This window comes from Notechis scutatus, chromosome 4 (assembly GCF_049901735.1).
Source record: "Notechis scutatus isolate UNSWTSFEM ecotype Mainland chromosome 4, rNotScu1.2, whole genome shotgun sequence".
NCBI lineage: Eukaryota > Metazoa > Chordata > Lepidosauria > Squamata > Elapidae > Notechis > Notechis scutatus.
In genome coordinates this window covers 88,005,721-88,026,383 of record NC_142012.1, presented here as the reverse complement: position 1 = coordinate 88,026,383, position 20,663 = coordinate 88,005,721, and the positions used below count along the sequence as shown (strand labels likewise).

Sequence of the window (20,663 nt, the reverse complement as noted above, 5' to 3'; positions counted from 1 at the left end):
CCACGTAGCAATCAATAAATTGGGAGAATTCCTGTAATGATTTTCCAAATAATATATCTTCAAGGTTTGTTACAGAACATTTATTTTTATCCACAAAAATAGGTATCGAGGTTGGTAGACCTAAGTTATCATTGGTTACTTATTTCTTAGTACACAAATTATATTGGCATAAAAATCTTTTTTTTTTAGCACCATTGTAGAAATTGTGGTGAAATTTTCTGCAATGCCTGCTCTGACAACGAGTTGCCTTTGCCATCTTCACCAAAGCCGGTTCGCGTCTGTGACTCCTGTCATGCACTACTCATACAAAGGTGTTCTTCCAATATGCCCTAAGTCTTCTACAGAAGTTATAAGACATTCTCACCGATTATGAGTGCTGTCGTGTTGGCTGCTTTTATATATATATACGTATATATATATACGTTACTGCAATTCCAGCTTAATGCCCTTAATGTCAAAATAATGGAAACACTTGTCACTATGTCTTTGTGCCATTGTTCTTGCAATCAAAATCTTGTTTTGTACAGTTGTGCTGAGGCAATGATTGAAATGCATCTGCTTTGCAGTCGTTTCTGCTGTTTTATGTTGTCAGAGGGCTATTCTAGTGTGGGGTGCAGAATTGACCTTGTAATGAAAGCTTTACGCTGAGAACAGGGAAGCTGAGAAGCTGAAATTGGAGCTGGATAATGTTTACATCGACTGCACTATTTGTGTAGTTTGATGTCCTCCCTGACACTTCCACTGAAAACGCATTGTTGCTTATGTGTGAGCAAAGTTGAATTAGGCAAATAATAAAACAAATATATATTTGTACAGGGGGCAGAACTCAGTTATTTTCTCTGGTGTTTCTACACAATCTTTTCAAATATAAGTTGGCCTCTGATTCCAGCTTCTGGGCAATAGTTCATGCAGGTTTATATTGAATGTAGTAGGTAGGACTTGGAGGATCTAGTTTAGCAAGATGGAAGGGTTTGCTTCTCATGGGGAGATTCATGTTCAGGATCCATCTAGAACAGACAGCTCAGGGCTGAAAGATTTCCATTCGGATGTTCAGATGAGATAGGTTAGTGTTATAGTGTTAAACCTCTGGAATCAAAATACTTGGTTAACTTCCCCAACTGGATAACACGCAGCATGTACAACAGTTGCAAAATAATCCTTTATATATCAAGGAAGGGTAGCAGGCACACTTGAGGGATGTCTCTTTCCTATTCAGTGGTTGTTAGACAAGTGATGCCACATGAGAAGATGGGCAGAGTAGTAACTAGATTTCTCCATATATTGTATAAGATTGGTTGGGGTAGACTTGCAAAAAGAATGTATCTTAAAAATTGTCTCCAATAACTCATTTTAGAGACAAGCCTAGCTGGAATTTTTGTATAGAGCTTTTATACTTACGCACAAACTATTTGCACTTATTTATAATGTAAAATTAAGTTATTCAAAATGATCTATAAAGAATATAAATTACAAAATAGCAGATTGCCAAATGAATTGTTAACAAATAGTCCAGGATAGTGTTGCTTTTGTTTGTCTTGTAGGAAAGTGAAAAAGATTCCTTATTTTACTTTTTGAAAAACCACTGTATCTAATTAACAATTTTACTTGAAAAATAGAGGGTGTAATAAAAAGAAATGGTAGACTTCTTGTACTGGTGGGTCATTTCTAAGAGATGTTGAGAACAGTTTTTAATGTGAAACTATTACCTGTTCAAAATTTATGCATTTTTCCTTTGGATTGATCTAAATCAGGGCTGTCAAACTCGCAGCCCGGTTTAATGAAGGGAAGAGTCCCGATATGTCATGTGACACCGTGAGTTTGACACCCCTTGATCTAAACCAGGGGTGTCCAACCTTGGCAACTTTAAGACTTGTGGACTTCAACTCCCAGAATTCCTCAGCCAGCAAAGCTGGCTGAGGAATTCTGGGAGTTGAAGTCCACAAGTCTTAAAGTTGCCAAGGTTGGACACCCCTGATCTAAACCAACCACCCATTTTTGAATCTTCCTCTTTTTGATTCTTCTTCCACAACTGGGTGCCTTCCAAATGTATTTAAAAAATATGGAGTTGCAATATAAGAACAGTACAGGATCCATGAAAGGCAAACATAACTACTGAGGTCAATAAAATTTGGTAGTGATGTGCTGTTCTGTAACTTTAATTTTCAGCATTTAAGGGATATTATCTAAAACTGGAGCATCAAACTTGTGGCATCACATCATCACGTGACATATCTTAACTCCCCCTTCGCTAAAACGGTGGGCGTGGCCAATGCGTGACGCATCCAGCCCGCATGCCACAAGTTTGACACCCCTAATCCAAAACATAACCTTTTATAGTTTTAATATAGTACAAGAAATTACTGGGGAACTCCGTCTGTAAAAAGCTGTTGGTGGTAGAACCAGGCAACCACATGAATTGTTGAGCTCTCAGTTATGAGAGGCTGGATTCTTAGCACTGGCTGGAGAATTCTGGGAGTTGGGCCACACTTCCTAGCTGCTGAGGCGGAGAAGCTCTACTTTACTGGATTATTCAGTGAGCAGGACTCTTTTAGCAGAGAAAGGTAATTTCCAGCTTGACAATTCTGAAATTCTTGTGTCAAAATGTCAAAGTAAGCCTTAACAGCTATACAACCAATTTTCTAAAGTTCTAATAATTACAAGCTCATGAGTTATTAAATAGCACATGATCTTTTATCATTTCCGTCCCCTTCTGTGTCAGCTGTGAGATGGTTGAATTTTATTGCTTAATCAGCAGGGCTGTGAAGTGGTTCAGATTAAATTCCCAAATTGTGCTTTGGATATGACACCTGTCACAATTAAAGTATGTTCTCTCATGAGTCTGTAAGGTAGGTACAATCCTAACACACACAAACACACACACACACACACACACTCTCAATAATTGCAGACAGGCTCTGAAATATTTGGGGAACTAATTCCAAATGAGTAATTTTATTGGCTGTACAATCAACTCCTCTTCAATTTCAGGTGATAAATTTGGTCCATCTACCTCTGAAGAAATATGAACTTAGAATCATCAAATTTCATTTTATTACCTATTTCATATGTACAAACTTTGTCTAAGACCAAGATGTTAATTTCTGTGGTGGAAAATGCGAATATTTTAAACTGACTGCATATTTTGAAAGGGTTTTTTTAATATTTTTTTTAAAAGCAGTGTTTCAGAGTTGACTACTACATGTTCTCAATCCAGTATCAGGAAATCCTTGAGTCCCTAAAGACATCAAGCAATGCATTCCGGGTCTAGACTTACAGTGGGGATCAGAATTTCTTGCTGGTGTTTGGAAAAGAGTATTATTTACACCACATTCTCAACTGTCCTTCACAGGTAGTTGTTTTAGGCTTTCTAGGCTTAATGCCAAGTCATCAAGATTTCTGGAAAGGAGGCCTAGCAACCTTTTCTTCTCTTGAAGAATTGCTTGGAGGGTGTCATTCACTCACCAGCACACATACTAGTATGGACATGATGCTCTGAATTAATATCACTTTTTCTTGTAATTTACTCAAATTGTGTCATGGAGCATATTATACTATCAGCTACTAAATTCTTATAAATCTCAAAAGAAAGTAGTGTTCGGTTACAATTGTTGAAAGAAACACTGGGTAACTATATAATTTTATCTAATAATTCTGATATTGTTCCATGTCAGAAAGTTTTTGTCTTTTAAGCATTTTACTTTATTATGCATTTGATGTTTGATATTTTACATGAAATTTTGGTCAATGACCATAAATAAAATTTGGTTAATTTAAAATACAAGTGTTTGTAAACATTGGAAAAAATATTCAACATTTTTCAGCTTGCCCTGGTGATGGTCAAATCATTCACTTTGTTGTTATGCACTTGGTACGCATGTTACTGCTTGTGTAATAGCAGCTGATGCACACATATTGCCATTAAATAAAAAGCCATTTTTCCCAGTAAATTTAGGAAATATTTATAACAGCTATACTGGTCCCACGTGACCAGAAAATATATAGCACTAATGTTTACAAAAAGTAATCTTATTAAGAGACTTACTAAGTTTTGTTATAAATCATGCTAATGCCACAACATGGTAAGAAATCTTGATGTAGAAAATAAGTCTGCCATACAGACACTGACACTCTGAATGTGTGAAAACCTGATTCAATTGCATAATCTTAGAATGCACTCTTGTTTAGAATGAAGAGTGAAACTGATGCTAAGATGATCCATCCCATTTGCCTCGTTTGAGCCAAAAAATCAATATATCAGAGGCTTACATAATGATAGCCACATCATTATGAATCTTGCTTTGATGGCCACATCATTATGAAACTAATTGCATGATGCTGTTAAATACACACTACCCTCTGTACATTCCTTGTAGTAACATATGCCTTGAACAGTGTCTACTTTGGGGCACAGTTGAAAAAACGTTTTCAGAAAACAACTGGAACGGCAGGACAATGCGGATTAGGGACTGGGAAGAAGCCTTAGGAGATGTCAAGGGAGTTTTTCAAGTGCCTCATGGAGTATGCCAAGCTTAGTAATTCAGAGGCAGATGCCACTTGAATATTAGGATTTTTTCTAACACTTGAGTGTTCAACACTACTATTACTAAGGGAGGCTCCTTATTAAGGCTCCTATTTGCTCACTGTATTCAAGCAAAACTATTTTAACCCTCCTTTGGATCCAAGGAAAAAAGGCATAATTTAGTTTTTAGGATAAAACTAGTGATGTTAATACTCTAAGGATGGTTTACTATATAAGGACTACACTACTTCAATATATAGCCTCCCTGAAGACATTAATTTTAAAATATTAAAATTAATTTTGCTAAACACCTAGTACATTTCTTAGAAAACACAGTGCATTGAGTAAAGCACACTAAAATCATGGATCTCACCTTTGTTTTGCCTATTTCATTTATTTTGTAAAACTGTTTAGGATCCTAAGATTTGCAAACAGGAAAGTTTATCTTCAGAATCAAATATGGCTATTCTGACACACGTGGCTGCTGTCTGTATAAACTTTACTGAGAATAAAACTTATCTACAAATTAACATTTTTAGCTTGGAATCATAGTATTGAATATAAATTTGTATCTTTTCTATTTTTCTATGACCCACAAAATCCTCATACTTACCTCTCAATTGAGCCTCAAGCCTTGATACAAATATGCTCAATCAAAAAAGAGCATTCCTTATGGATCTAAATTACTTGCATTTTTAGTATAAACCTTTAAAAAGTGTTTCTTTTTTACAGAATTTTGTACAAATTAGAAAAGATTAAAATTTGCATTGTTTGCCCTTCAATTAGATAAATTGACACAACACGTCCTAGAATGAAATCTATTTTGCTATCTCCCACAAGACATTTATTACATACATTACTAGCAAAAACAGGCAACAAACTTTCAATTTATCACATTTGACAAATTATTCTGGAGAATCTGGAGGACAAGCAATCAAAACAAAAATTATCCTTGAATATTAGTACCTTTTCTTCAAAACATAGAAAATGCTTAAGTGACTAAACAGTATTTCATCCAAACAATCTTACATGTTAAAAATGCAAAGCAAGAGGACTACTTATGTAATCCGTCAAACTTTTAGCTGGAAATGTTATTGGTTGCCAGATTGGCCACACAATCCTTACATGGGTATCTTCACAGCAATAGAAATGGCATCCTTAAGTCAATTATTTTATTTTTAAGAACTGTAATAGTTACTTCTCTATCAATGTTATCATAGTCCATAGCTTTCTGCTTTTCTCCCATATCTTTCTCATATAGTATCTATTAATAGCTTATCTCAAACTTTAATTGCCAAGAAAACAAAGTGAAGATTCAGACCATGTTTTCTGTCAATATATTTTAAATATTATGAAAATTCTGACATACACATAGCTCTGACAGCATATGTAGCAGTTGTGCATTAGGTCATTCCAGAATTTTAACACATGGCCTTCATGTCCCACACTATTTTCAGACATTCTTCCATTAGTTTTCATTGAATTAGTTTTCATTAACAAACAATTTATTAACACTTACTTTCATTCCAAGCCTCAACAAATGTAACATGAACGTAATGGTTATTTCATTTCATAGATGCAGAATCAATAATATAATCTTCCAGTACAACTGCTTTTAATGAACCAAATTTCTTAAACAAAATCCTAGGATACGCAACTATCTTCAGGAGGAGCTAGTAGTATAAAAACTATCAACATCAGTGGTTTGAATATAAAAAATTTATTTAAAGTCAGAGTATGCAACAAATAAAACCTACAGAAAACAGATTTCCCCATCACATGAAAACAGATTTCCCCATCTGATGCTTACCAAATAATGGGAAAACACATTCCTTCAGTCATTATAAAGTTTTCAATACAAAAGAAATTTTAAGTTTTGTAAGAAAGCCTAGGAGACCAGGTACTGTTTCCTTCCAACACGCTTTGGAGACACAATGACACTCTTCAATACATTCCACGCCAGCCACCTCCTCCCATGTTGCCTTGCCCGTAATATCCACCACTATTTCCGCTGCCACGACCTACAAAATAACCGCAACACTTTTATTCCTGTAGTTAGTATCGTTTAAACTTTATATCCACCTATATGAATGAAAGAAATCTTACCACCCTTATGATGCCACTCATGCCTTCCGAGCATGAATGCATTTTTAGTTCTTCATGCAATGCAAAGAACTGGGGGAGATTAAAACCAATATCTTAATATTAAACATAACCAAACCTTACCATAGCCACCCAATCCATCAGGAGTACCATATCCTCCAGTGTAACTGCTGCCCATTCCCATTCTTCCAACGGAACCATAACCACCTTGCTCTGGAAAAGAGCAGCTACCATTAGTCTCTAGAAATCCTATACAAACTGAAATCAAATTAAAAACCTGAAATTAAACCTACCCATGGCATCTCTGCCATAGCCACCCATTCCGGAACCGCCTCCAGCAGTTGAATTGAGGAATAGCTCGATGTATCGATGCTCTTTAAAAGAATAAAAAGCTTACTCCCATAAATGCAAGTCTTACAATTACCTGTAAAAAATCAAGGGAAAGCGTACAAAACTTCAGACATATTTACTGTAACTTACGCATATGGTTTTTGTCTTTAGACATGGCAGCCACTGCATCTTCATGTGTCATAAATTCCACATCAGCCTCTCCAGTTGCTCTTCCATCTGCTCCAATGTCAATATGAACCCTTATAGGAGTCAGTGGTGAGAAAAACTAAAAGAAAGCAGTAAGTTAAAACTCCTCACATTTAACCCATTATTTTAAGTCTGTCACATCCAAGATGCACACAGTTGTGTAAAATAAATCACACTTCTACCATGCATATGCGTTTTACAGAAAAAATCTTGATTTTGCGGATTCATTAGTTATCATTATGAAATCCCTTAGTGTTGGTTAGCCAATAAATTAAAACAAACTGACTGGGAAAGTATTGATTAGAGCACATGACAGTTTTAAAGCATATAACTTCTTTAATATGCAACAGTATATGCAATTATTCCCTTAGTTGCTTTTTGTGTACAGAAAAATGTAAAAATGTACTACTGCTTTGGGTTGTATATCTGTAAACCATACACTGGAATGAAGTTGAAATATCAAGCAGAAGTAACTGAGCTGATATAGATTAAGTATTTGGAGCACAAATTCTTATGGGCAAGCCTATGTTTTGGTTTCAGCTTTACTTTCTCTTCTATTAACACTATAGGCCCAGTATAGCTCAAGTATACTTCTCATGATTACATTTGGTTAGTATGTCAATAATATTTACATTTTTACATTAACCTGCAGTAATTTTCAAATCAAAATATTCTTCTTTTCAGTAACTTGCATCCCATCAGTATACTGGCTACAATTAGCAGGTCCCATCCCAAGTCTTCTCGCTGATTTACCTATCTATTCTACTGTTGCTACTATTTAATATCCTTCCCACTAAGCCACTAAATACTGATTTATATTACAGCCGCCCCTTTTATAAGCTTGCCTTCTTTATTTGAAGATTTCCTGCTCCATTGGCAAGAAAAATACAAATTCATCAGCATTGAAGAATCACACAACTTAGAGATCTTAAACTTTTTAAACTAATAGATATACATGGCTGGCTAAAAGAAATTGAATAATAGTAATAGCAATTATAATAATTTCTTATATTTGCTATTAGAAATTCTCTAATTTTGACTACAGTATTTGTAATTTTATATGCGTATCATTTTAATTGTAATAACAGCTGTTTAAAATTTTTATTATCAAATTTACTAACCTTTCTGAATATTTTTGTCACAGAAGATGGGGATATAAATCAAATACTGGGGGGTTTTCTTTTGCATTTTTTTTCTCCTTGTTTAATTATATAAAATCTCCCCTCCCCAAGGGGAATTCTAACATGAAATGTGCACTTCAGTTACTTTCAAATACCACTAGTCATTCAATTACTAAAAGTAACAAACACACACACACACATTTAATAACTTTATGTGTTTTTAAAAAATTCTCCAAAGAAAGGCGGGGGGGAGGAAGGTTACTCCTGGAACTTCTTGATACTTTAAAACAGTTGAATCTGATTCCAGATGTGAAACTTTTAATCTCTTGGGAAAACCCTCCTCCCCCACAAACACGCTTGTTTCAGCTACAAATATTTTCAACAATACTCACATTAGCAATATCATTTTCAGTGGCTCGAAAAGGCAAACCTCTCATGTGAACAAAATGACCACCTTGGAAACCTGAACTTGCATCTCCTGCTCCGCCATAGCCATGGCCTCCCATTCCTAAAAGCAAAACAGGTCCATGAAGGCATAACTGACTCTTGACTGAGGATATGTGCTGCCTCCTCTAAAAAAGTAAACTACAATTGCGGTACCGTAAGCGAGCCAATCAGTTCCTGTACTAACGATAGAACTAGAGACAGTGTATACCATTTCTTGTATCCAACTGTTTATAAACAGGATACTGAAAACATCAAAGCCCTCTTCTCTAGCTGAGTCTACAACAGACAGCTGAACAACAGGGTAACATTTTTTCTTACCTCTCCCATCTCTCATTCTGTCATCATAGCCATCATTTCCATAGGCATAATTGTTATAGCCACCATACTCATCAAAGCCACCATATCCTGTGAGATTTAAGAGGGGGACAGACTGTGAAGAGTCTTTAAACACCAAAAGGGATGTTAGCTTAGTGCATAGAACCAAACTGATTTGATATGAAATAGACATTTCTATGTAGATATAACAGGCTCAAAGACATGCAAACCAAGTTTCACTCGTACTTAAAATCTCATTTCAGATGCCTCTCCATATCTTTTCAATCTCAAGTCATATGCCTGGTATAAACAAAGTGAAAGATGACCAGGTTTCACACTTGATATATATTATTATTATACTGTCATTTCTGTATTTCTTGACAAAATGTCAGGAACATGAAAATGACAAGAGCCTGTGGTCATTAGATACACATACCACCGTCATATCCACCATCTCCTCGATGGATTCTGTCATACATACTTCCACGCCCAGCTCCATAATAACCCCCTCTTCCTCCCATTGGTCTATCATATGGTCCGGGTCGCTGTCCCATCATTCTTCGGGGTGGATCATAGAATCCTCGGATTTCACTCCTACTACTTTTGAAGATCTCAATATATCTGAGTAAAAAAAGATTTACAATGTACAAATGTAAGAATACAGATATATAACACTTGGAAAAAATACAATAACTGCACATTTTAAAAATTTTAAATCTAGATATAGCACTGAAGGCAAGTGAGCACTTTTTTCTAGTGTCACTTTTAGGATTTTAGGATATTAAATGCAAAAGCAAGCAGTTCTGTGATTTACTTTACTGACTAAAAATTCTAACTGCAAATTAAATACAGCAAATCTCTGAACCACACTCCCCCCTGCCCCAGTAAAAAGTTCTTTGAAAAAAAATCTGGCTATTGTAGAACACCCTCCATAAACAAACAAACAAAACTAGCCCAATTTTAACAAGCTACATAGTATTATCAATCCCCCTCCCACCATATCTATTTTACTCCCAGTTACTTAGGGTGTTTTTGTTAAAAAAAATAGCCAGTTGATTTACGTACCCCAGCCCCCCAAAAGCAATTCTGACCCCCAACCCCCACAAAATATTTACCATCCCAAACTCTCCATCCCCACCTGTGCCCTATTCTTTCCTTGTGTTTCCCCAGAGCTTTTTCTGCTATCTCCTTTGAAGCAAACTGCACGAAGGCCTCCCCTGTGCTTCTCCCCTGGTAGTCCAGCGTCAATGTTATCCCATTTGGCACGATTTCCAACCCTTTAACCCAAGGACAAATAACCCCATCAAGGGGAAGAGTGTTAAAGTCTGAAACATTCCCATCTGTAGAAAATACTTAAAGCAAATCTACACAAATGCAAGAAAATAGCTTAGCTTCCCCCCAACCCAAATACACAGGCTAAAGAGTTTTCATTTAGACATTGTATTACTGTCTCTTTGTTCAGATTACACAGCAACAGCTACATCACAAAGAACCCACCTATACTGCATGATGTCATAACTACATACTCCAAATTCTAACTCCTAATAAGCTATCTAAATGTGTACATTTTTATCCTGCCAATGCAAACTCTTTACTTTTTAGTAGAGTTTTAACAAAGAATACCAACATTAGTAATCTAAATTTTAAAGACTGATTCCCCCTCCCCCAAGAATACTAATAAAATTTTAAGCTGTTTCAAATATCAATCTTGCAGACATAGAAACACTGAAAGTCACTTGACATTAACACTAGAGCTACCTTGAAAGAACTGAACGATCTCCTCCTTGCTGCAGCCAAATGGCAGACCACGCAATCGTACTGTTCCATCACTAGATGAATCATTTGGACCATTATGTTTCCCAGCCCAGTCCATTTTGCTGTTTAAAATCAAACACCATAAAAAACATAAACAGCAAATTTAGCATTTGAGAATGACGATTCACCCCCAACCCCTTCCTAAGCAGGACTGTATACATTAGAAACATCTTGAACTTTTAAAAAAATGCAACAACTGCTCAGAGTATAATGCTGTGATAATTTACAACTACCATTGTCTTGAACTCATACAGAACTAGCATGACCTGCTCATGCAACCTGCCACATAGCTATTCTCAAGACCTCGACTGATAGGCATCTACCTATGAAGACAAATTCTACTACTGAATACTTAGTTCCTCCCTCTCACATTTTCCCAGCCATTTCAATACACATATTCAATCACTGCAAAGGGCACTATTTTTAAATTCATACTAATGCAGGCCAGTGAAGCCACAGCAAATTGTTTCCCAAAAATACATATGAAATAAATGCATGCTTCTCAATCTGCATACAAATCTCATGGGTGTTCATTCCAATGCCAGCTACAAGGGCCAAGGCAGCAGTCCTACAGGGCTTAGGACTAGAATTCTCACAATTAAATAAATGGAAAGACAGTCAAACAACTAATTCTAGGGGCAGAGGTCGACAGGTAAAAGATAACATTAAGCTAACAGGGGAAGGGAAATGAATTTGATTGTGTGCACAAGAGGCTGCATTATCCCAGCAACATAAAACACCAGCAAAATAGAAAAGCAACGTTCATGTTTTTTTTAATTCATTGAAATGGTAAGGTGCAAATGCAAAGTAATACTCGGTAGTCTGTATGGGAGTATGTCTATGCATAGTGTGTACATACAATGTAAAAACTGCACAAGTGGAGAGAGCCAGGAAGTACATTTAATGATACAATGGCTAGTAAGTTCAAAGAACAATTCACATACCTGCAGACATTTCCTCCACTACAATTAGACCAGCATCTTTCCACTTTACTCTTACCCAAAGTAGAGTCCCTCCAAATGTTTTGGACTATAGTTCCCAGTATAAATTATCTAAAAATACTGTATTTACAATTTTGTTTATGAAGTATTGGTTGGTGGGGTAGAACAATTTATTTTGAGTTGAAGCTCCACCTACAACTACAGGAAAGAGTAGATTTTTCTAACATTAAAGAAAAGTTATAATGGGAAAAATATTCTGCCCAGAATAATTTGTGCTTTAGATCTCAGCTTGTAATAGAGTTTGACTTTTTCCCACGCTAAGGTAGACTAGAGATATCAGGAAAAAAAATTATATTCTTAGCGCACACATTTGGGGATTTCACAAAATGAGGAAAAATGGATTTGCTACACATACTAAAAACATTTCATAAGATTGCCACTTTAGTGAATTTTCTTGTAGAAAAAGTATCCCACCGTAATACACAGCATAAGATATAATGACAATAAGGAGGAAAAGGTAGCAGTACAAGAAGTTCATAACACTGTCGCTACAAAGCAGATTTTGCAGAGCCTGCTAAAGTCTGGTTCTTTGGGCCTCATTTATATTACTCATAATGTTAATCCCACAAGTTCTTGGAGAAGGGGAAAATTTGACCAGTGTATTAAAATAAAGCTCTATGCCCTGGGTTCTCTTTGCACCTACCAAGTTCCACACTACACCTAAATATTTTTATATTTCTTTAAAATATCCATCCACCCAAACAAGCCACAAAGCAAAATGCTAGACTTAGGCATTAATTTTAGTTTGAGGTAAAAGCTTAAGTGGAATGCCAATCTCAGCAGCTTACATTTTGAAACTAAAGTCTCCATGACTACCCATACCTTCTAAAGCCACCATACTAAAGTAACACATATTATCAGGTATTTTCCAGATTACAAAGGCAGGAGACTGTTTAGCTTTAGATAACAAAGGAGACTCTTTAGAAATGTTCTCAGATTTCAACCCAAATTTCCAGAAAGATTTTAAACTCTATTAAAATAGGAATGGAGTACTCTTAGGGAAATTTTTTATAGATTTTCTGTGACTGGAGTTGTCTGTTTCTATTTTATAACTGGAACAGTGTTTAATTAGGAAGACAGCAATTAGCATCAAAAGATACCAAACTTACCCATTCATATCAGTTTTACTGTTCTCTAGTGCAATGGTTTATGAAAAAATTAGATGAAAGTGCTACTTGCATTTCTACTACTTAGGAAGTTCACAATGGAAAAATTCGTTTTTATCAGACTTCACTACAAATGCTTCTTTAAGATTCCCTACAATGGTGTCTTACCTTAAACAGCTCCTATTTTACATGTTTAATTTCTCCTCAAATGCCCAAAGCAGAGGTGGCAGCACGCTAAAAAAATCTGATTTTACAGCCTTGAAAAAAAACAAACCCAATAAAGCACAGCTACAGCTAGTAACATGTTACCAAACCCTGGTTTATAAACCCATTACCTGGTTTAGAGACCCCTTTTCACCAAAGTTCTGTGTAGGCCAAGTCTCTCCCAGCAGCCCATACATACTAAGTCAACTGCACCAATTTTTATTCTCAATATCTTTAAGTTCAACTAAAACTGTGTCATAAAGCGTTGAAAGTTTTCCATTTGTTCAACATGAATGGGAGCTTCACCATCAGAGCAAAATGCATTCTAAACATTATCTCTAAAAAAGTTGATAAACCGAATCAATTAAAACAGCCAGGGATGGTCAAAGAAGGGGGAAACTTGGGAGGAGCAAATGCCACTGGTAATACCAGAAGGAAATTGTGGTTCTCCATCTTCCGTCTTCTGAAAGTCATTATGCAGTGCATAGTCGTGAAAATGCATATTATGATGCAAGTAGTTATTCCAGAGCTGCAGTCTCATTTTCTCTTCCTGAAAGTGAGATCTTCAAGTCTTTCACAACAAAAAAAAAGGTCACACACATATGCAGAATTATTCTTAGGCTGGGCTTTTATTCCAGGCAGTTTACACACTCAAAAATAAATTCAAATCTCAGCTGAATCAACAGATTTTCCCCCCAGGTTTTTTTCATATAAGGCATAGGTGTTTTCGCCACAACATGACTTCCACAGACTTCCTCTTCCTTATATCAATCTCCCATTTCCAATACAAAGCTTAGAAAGAATAGCAAGAATAGTTTTAAACCAACTAAAAAATAGGATCTTTGGTATGTACAGGTATGGCTGGATGTTATTTCACAATCAACATGGTTCCAGTTGATAATGTAGGAAATAACAGAACATTCCTTATTTTCCTACTGTTTATCATTAGCAGAATCTTTAACTCTACAACAGTAGGAAAATTACTGGTTCTTAAACATTCACTGGAACATACAGCCTTAATAGAACTTTGGGGTAATGCAATGTGTTATGTATTCTTAGACCAGCTTTGTAGCTTTCCAATATAGTATCTTAGTTAATAAAAACATATCCATTGTTTATCAGAATAAGGAACCTAGATTATTTTTACATGACCCATAGATGTAGACTTTCTTTTAAGAGACTGTAATAAAGGAAAAATATTTAAAAGCACTTGAGAAAATTGAATTGTATGATAAAGTATATTATATACAGAATTTAACATGCATACTTATCTGAAAGAATTGTAATTATTCTACACCCCCCCAATATATATATATATATTTCAAATCACCCAAATTAAACTGCTCTATTCCACCAACCAATTAAGAAAATCTGAAATAACTATGAAGTTTCATTGTGGAGGGTAGCAGAACACTTTACTCCAGCCCTGGGCATGGAATAATCATATTTGCTTTCACTGTGTTTTTTAGTAGTTCTTTTCAATCAAATCATGAGTTATTGATATACTGTACACACGCTCTCATACTCCAATGAAGACATTTCTCACAATTAATATAGAACTGCAGCATTAAAGAAAGTCACTCCCTCTTTCCTGCTGTATAGGTTTAATCTTTTTGGGACTAATATCTTTATTGTATTTAATTAGCAATGTACATTGAAAACATGTTCAAAACCCCAATTGTTTCACAAAATTAATTAGAAATATAATGAACAAAAGAGAAATCAAAATGACTAGCAAGAACATGTTACTTAACAAATCTGAAATTATTATTTTTTTACTATCTCTACAACACACACATGAATTTTAGGCATTGTAAAATAAATACATTTACAATTTCCAATTCATTCATATTTTTCTTAATATAAAAATGTGAATTAAAACATCAGAGTTATATTCTATTTATGTGGAACAAACAGTTGTTTTCCTGTTGAAGATTGCAATTCCTCTGGAACAATCTGTTGGGAACAAGCCAATGGTGGGGGCCAGAGTAAAAAAGAACCCTCCAGACAACCATCAAAAGTGCTTTTTCAAAAGGTAACTGGTCTGTTTTTTCCTTGAGTGGGAAGAACAAAATCATACTGTTTCTCATCCAAGAAGTTTTAATTGTGATGACCAAAGACATCATTTAGATGTTCAGGTCTCATCAGTTGTAATGTTCCACAAACACCCAGACACCCATCCTGACCCTCCCTCTTTTCTTTCCTAAGCCACAAAGCCAGTAAAGATATATAAATTCTTGGTCAAGAGTTGAACTTAAGCCTTTTTTGACTACTAATGAATTAGTCTCAACTAAACAACACATACAGATGTTGTCAAAACCACATTTACACTAAATCTGTGCTCACTTACCTGAAAGTAAGCAATACTGAACTCAATGGATATCACTTCTGTAAATGGACTTTACTATATCTTTCCTGTAATTGTTTATCTAAACTTGATTGCTACAGATTTGTTATTTACACAGTATATACAATTAGTTTTACTTACCAAATGCCACCATTCTGATCTCCTATTTTATATCTACTAATTCAGTAAGATCTTATATTACTCAAAAATAATTTCCAGTTTGTTCAATGAAGTTTATTTCCATGTTTAATATTGTTTTAAACAACTAAACTTTATAGGTAGTCCTTAACTTGCGAAAGGTCATATAACAACTATTGAGGTACAACAGCTTTGGAAAATGTGTTTTATGGCCTGTAAAGCACTTTGAGCAGTCATAGAATCTCATCACAATCAAATGGCCACATTTCGGGCACTTGGCAACCGGCTCACATTTAAGACTGGCTGCAATATCCTGTGGTCACATGACTGGAACTTGTGGCTTTTATGTTCAGTTTCCATCATTTTCTGTAGTTTCCTGCAAAAAAATTACCCATTCAGGAGAATGGATTTGGGCTTATAAATGTAATTTGCTTGACACTATAAACAAAGGTTACAAAGATTCTTAAAAAAAAACTGGTCCAGTCAATAGCTATCTGAACTTAGAATCAAAATTTTGGGGTCAATTGCATTTGTAAGCTAAGGACTACCTGTAAAGACTTCTTGTACTTATTAATAAACAACTGCTTTTTTGTACTGCCAAACTTATATCTATAAAGTACCACTTAAGATCAAATTCTTGATATACTGATCAGTATTTTGAACTTCAGATTAAAACATGTAAAGCACTATAGAACCACAGAATAATATAAATTGTTTATGAAAATAAATTAAATTTTCCCATACATGTAAGCAGAGAAGGTGCCTCACAGATTTAAAGGCACTTGGTGTGCCTTTTACTGAAATGACATTGTGCAATCAATGCAGGCTTTGAAAAATAGTTTACTATTTAACAAACTGCCTTAAAACTTTCCTAGTATAGGCACAATTATTTTAGATAAATCAATTATGTTATTTTAAATAATAAATTAAACTGGAAATTAGATTAGCTTCACTCCTCTTGATGTTTTGGTTTTGTCACGAGGCCGGAGATATATTTAGATGGCTCCGCTATTGAGGTGGATCTCTACCCATTCTCTTTCCGCTTCGGGCTTGTATAATTATAACTTTACTTAACTTTTAACATTGACGTTTTAAATGTTTGTTATATATTTGCTGCTCTTGATTTAATTATTGTATACTGCATGGCTATATAAATTTGATGAATAAATAACTCTGAAATAGGGTAAACTGCCTAGAGCCAGGCACCATATACTTTTGGTAAATATTCCTACAGGTTAATAATACAAGGCTACGGACACCCTAGCCCTGCTTAAGCATCACCTTCTTGTGTTCAGTAGAATATACAAATATTTCTGCTTGAACTGGCTTCCAGCTTACATGTACTGCACACAGAGAGACTGCTAAAAACAACCACACTTTTAAGTGATCAGGGCTCCCCAAACTTGGCAACTTTAAGACTTTTGAATCAGGGTCCCCAAACTTGGCAACTTTACAACTTGTGAATCAGGTGTCCCCAAACTTGGCAACTTTAAGACTTTTGAATCAGGGGTCCCCAAAGTTGGCAATTTTAAGACTTTTGAATCAGGGGTCCCCAAACTTGGCAATTTTAAGACTTTTGAATCAGGGGTCCCCAAACTTGGCAACTTTATGACTTTTGAATCAGGGGTCCCCAAACTTGGCAACTTTATGACTTTTGAATCAGGGGTCCCCAAACTTGGCAACTTTACGACTTTTGAATCAGGGGTCCCCAAACTTGGCAACTTTCAAGACTTGTGAATCAGGTGTCCCCAAACTTGGCAACTTTCAAGACTTTTGAATCAGGGGTCCCCAAACTTGGCAATTTTAAGACTTTTGAATCAGGGGTCCCCAAACTTGGCAACTTTATGACTTTTGAATCAGGGGTCCCCAAACTTGGCAACTTTATGACTTTTGAATCAGGGGTCCCCAAACTTGGCAACTTTACGACTTGTGAATCGGGTCCCCAAACTTGGCAACTTTACGACTTGTGGACTTCAACTCTCAGAATTCTATGCTGGCTGGAGAATTCTGAGAGTTGAAGTCCACAAGTCTTAAAGTTGCCAAGTTTGGAGACCTCTGCCCTAAATCAAGGAAGTGTCTCTTCACTTACATCACCAATGTGATTAAAGGGAGAGAGACAAATTCAAGTTCCTTTTCCTGATTTACTGGAACGAACCCAGCAGCTAAGTATAACTTTACTCCTGCCATTTCTGAAATCCATTCAACATTCAACCCCAGCAGCTATCTATGCCCTTGGTGGGAGTTACTACTCTTTTCCTTCTTTTCCTGGTCTCAAAAGTGGATTGAGCAGAGCCAAACGCCCTCGTTGAATGGCCATTCACAAAGCAATAGCAGGGCCTTGTATCCGATTAACAAGACACAAAGCAGGCAAGCCCCCCCGGGCCGCTGGTCACCATGACCTTGCGCTCTTGAACCTTAAATCTCAATTGCTTGGAAGGCCCGAATCACCGCCGTTAGTCCTAACTGAGGCCTCAACGGTCCCTTTTCCCGTTTTAGATTCGGCGCTACGGTATTTTCTGACCAAGCCCTGCCACCTCAACGGCACGTTTCCATCTCGTCCGTCCCAACGGACTCCAAGCCACCTTACTTCCGAGGAGCTGCGATGCTTCAGGGTTGTCAAGAGAAACCAACTCTTCCAACGGGGTCTTGAACCTTCCGCTAACGCCGAACCCTCAGCGCGCAGGCGCACGAGCCCTCCGGGAAGGAGTAGCGCCGGAGAGGTGGTCCTCGGCGTAGGAGGGGGTATCAATGGCGGAGGCGCACACGCTTCTTTTGTCACGCTCTGGGGACTCGCTTCGCCGTCTTCCGTCTTCCCTCCGCTCGGGGCTTGCCCTACCGAGAGCCGCCCTCGCCCCTTCAAGCAGCGGCCAGCGAGAGGCACCGCGACACCGTTATAAGCAGGCCGAAGGGACCAGAGGCGTCGCCGTCGCCGCCCCCAACCCCGCTGTGGCCGTCACGTTAAAAATGGCGGCTGAGAGGAAAAAAAAACCTGCCGAACGTTCCCGCGCGCGTGCGCACGACGCCGTTTAACCCTTTCCTTTCTCCCCTCCCCCCCCTTCTACCCCCTCCCCCGCCCGAGGAGTTCGCCCGTTTCTCAGGAGCGAGAAGGCGGGTACGCCCCCCTCGGCTCTCCTTTCTCCCGGACAAGCCGCCCGGTCGCTTCCCACCACCCACTCACCGGCAACACCTCACCCACTTCCCCAGGCGATCGGCCCCAAACGGCTGCGCGGAACTCCCCACAAAGAACAAGGAAGCGCTTAACCGACGGCCGACTAACAAGCTACGCAGCTGAGGCAGACAGGATGGCGTCGTAGGCGCGCGTCTCGCGAGGACTCCCGTCGCCTAGCGGCGGAAATGGCGCGTGCGCGGCGGGATGGCTGGCGAACGAGGGGACGCTTCGCGCGGGGGAAGAAACCGTCGACGAGGAAGGCGGGGTGGTACGCATGCGCAACGCTTCTACCGCGGCAGTCTGCGATAACCAATGTGGGTCCGTTTTCCGTTGGTTGCCCGCCTCCGCACAACTTAGGAAAAAAGAATGCAGTACCACGCATTAAGATGTTTGTCTCGGTGATCAAGCAAGCGTTCCGTTCCGTTAGAAAGCGCGTTAAAAAACAAACGTTCCGTTAGCGCAGTGTTTCTTAAAAGCCGGCAACTTTTAAAGATGCGTAGACTTCAACTCCCATAATTCTCGAGCTAGCCATGCTATCTGTGGAATTATGGGAGTTGAAGTCCATACTTCTTAAAGGTGCAGCTGTTGAGAAACGCTAATCTAGGAGTAAAAATGCCATCCAATCTTTTATTGTTGTTGCCAGCATGTAAGGCACCAGCTCTTTAGATTTTATTTTTGTGTTGTTTTCAATGAATCCTCCCAACAGAGATGATTGCAAGTCTGTTTTGATTTCCTGAACAAAGGAGGTGCCAGTTTTCTGAAAAAAAGTATAAGTAATTAATCCTTCTATTTTTCAAGACTCAGATTAAGTTCCCTTTTTTTGGGCTGCTATTTGGGTAACGGTAGGCAGAATAAAAGCCATAGAATATACCTTATGTAGTGTTCTTGTGGAGTACTTTATTATTCTGATTCTCACATCAATTCTTTGAACTAGAACAAATTTTCCTATTTATCAATATCAATATAAAAGTACTAGTGGCAAATTATTTTGCTCTATTATACAGAGTCACAAAACAACATCCCAGATTTGCTTTGTTTTTCTTATTGGTTTCAGTATATTTTATGTTTAGTCTAATTTTTGTAATAATTGCTTGGTTTTAATTTTGTTACAATTTGATTTTCTGAGAAGTTAAATATTTTGATGTTTACAGTTTCCAAACCTTCAATAAAGACAAATAAAAATGATACAATCGGGTGTATGAAAGAGTTAATAAAATGTGACCAGACAAGTTTACCATTCTATTTATCTGTATGTATGTCATTTATCAATCATCAAATGGTATAGCACATATATTCAGAAGCCATATCATTTCATTATGTCTTTCTTTTAGCAATTAGGACTTAATTGGTGTGTAAATCACTTTTACATACAATGTTCCAAACTTACAAATAGTTTTTGACATATAACCATAATGGAGCATACAACCATTATGATTATAAGACCTGATGGTCATAAAGTGAGTCACTCACATCACTGACCCAATTTTATGACCATTCTTGCAGTGGTCGTTAAGAGACCATAGTAGTTGTAAAGGGAACACTATGGTTGTAAAGAGAACCCATGGTCATTAAGTAAACCCGTTGTTTTCTATGGAAACCGTTTTTCTTGAAAAATGGAAGTTAATGCCAATCTTCAGCAAAAACAATTAAACATCATTTGACAGCAGGATGCTGAAAATGGCCATAAATATGGGCCAGTTGCTGAACACCTGACATATGGTCTCATGTCGGGTGGAGTGGGATGGGGGGCAGCCATTGATACTTTGGAACTGGGTTGTAATTACCTTTGGAGTGGTCTGTTATAACTTCAAATGGTTGGTAAGCGACCAGTTGTAAGTCGA

The 20,663-nt window shown here is 37.2% G+C and overlaps 2 protein-coding genes across 16 annotated transcripts in view; one reads left to right on the top strand and one right to left on the bottom strand.

Moving 5' to 3' along the window:
• The window catches only part of RUFY2 (RUN and FYVE domain containing 2), a 32,016-nt gene extending 30,374 nt beyond the window's left edge, over nucleotides 1-1,642 (top strand). For both annotated transcript variants that reach the window (XM_026672800.2, XM_026672798.2), the window contains exon 18: nucleotides 190-1,642. In XM_026672800.2, coding sequence (XP_026528585.2) covers nucleotides 190-333 — 144 coding nt within the window. In that variant the 3' untranslated portion in view covers nucleotides 334-1,642. The remainder of the gene's footprint in view (nucleotides 1-189) is intronic.
• A 4,581-nt stretch (nucleotides 1,643-6,223) lies between these two features.
• Nucleotides 6,224-18,980, bottom strand: HNRNPH3 (heterogeneous nuclear ribonucleoprotein H3). 14 transcript variants are annotated; one of them, XM_087964051.1, is made up of 11 exons: nucleotides 18,832-18,980; nucleotides 18,241-18,624; nucleotides 10,801-10,919; nucleotides 10,181-10,319; nucleotides 9,479-9,663; nucleotides 9,046-9,132; nucleotides 8,673-8,788; nucleotides 7,103-7,238; nucleotides 6,916-6,996; nucleotides 6,746-6,835; nucleotides 6,224-6,540 (listed from the first exon to the last, which is right to left on the bottom strand). In XM_087964051.1, exons 3-11 carry the CDS (start codon nucleotides 10,913-10,915, stop codon nucleotides 6,464-6,466), a joined length of 1,026 nt encoding a protein of 341 aa, XP_087820177.1. In that variant the 5' UTR covers nucleotides 10,916-10,919; nucleotides 18,241-18,624; nucleotides 18,832-18,980; the 3' UTR covers nucleotides 6,224-6,463. The 14 variants fall into 14 exon arrangements, with proteins under 14 accessions (XP_087820177.1, XP_087820178.1, XP_026528586.1 ...); XM_087964052.1 differs by having other exon boundaries at nucleotides 9,524-9,663; XM_026672801.2 differs by lacking the exon at nucleotides 18,241-18,624.
• Nucleotides 18,981-20,663: the final 1,683 nt, after the last annotated feature.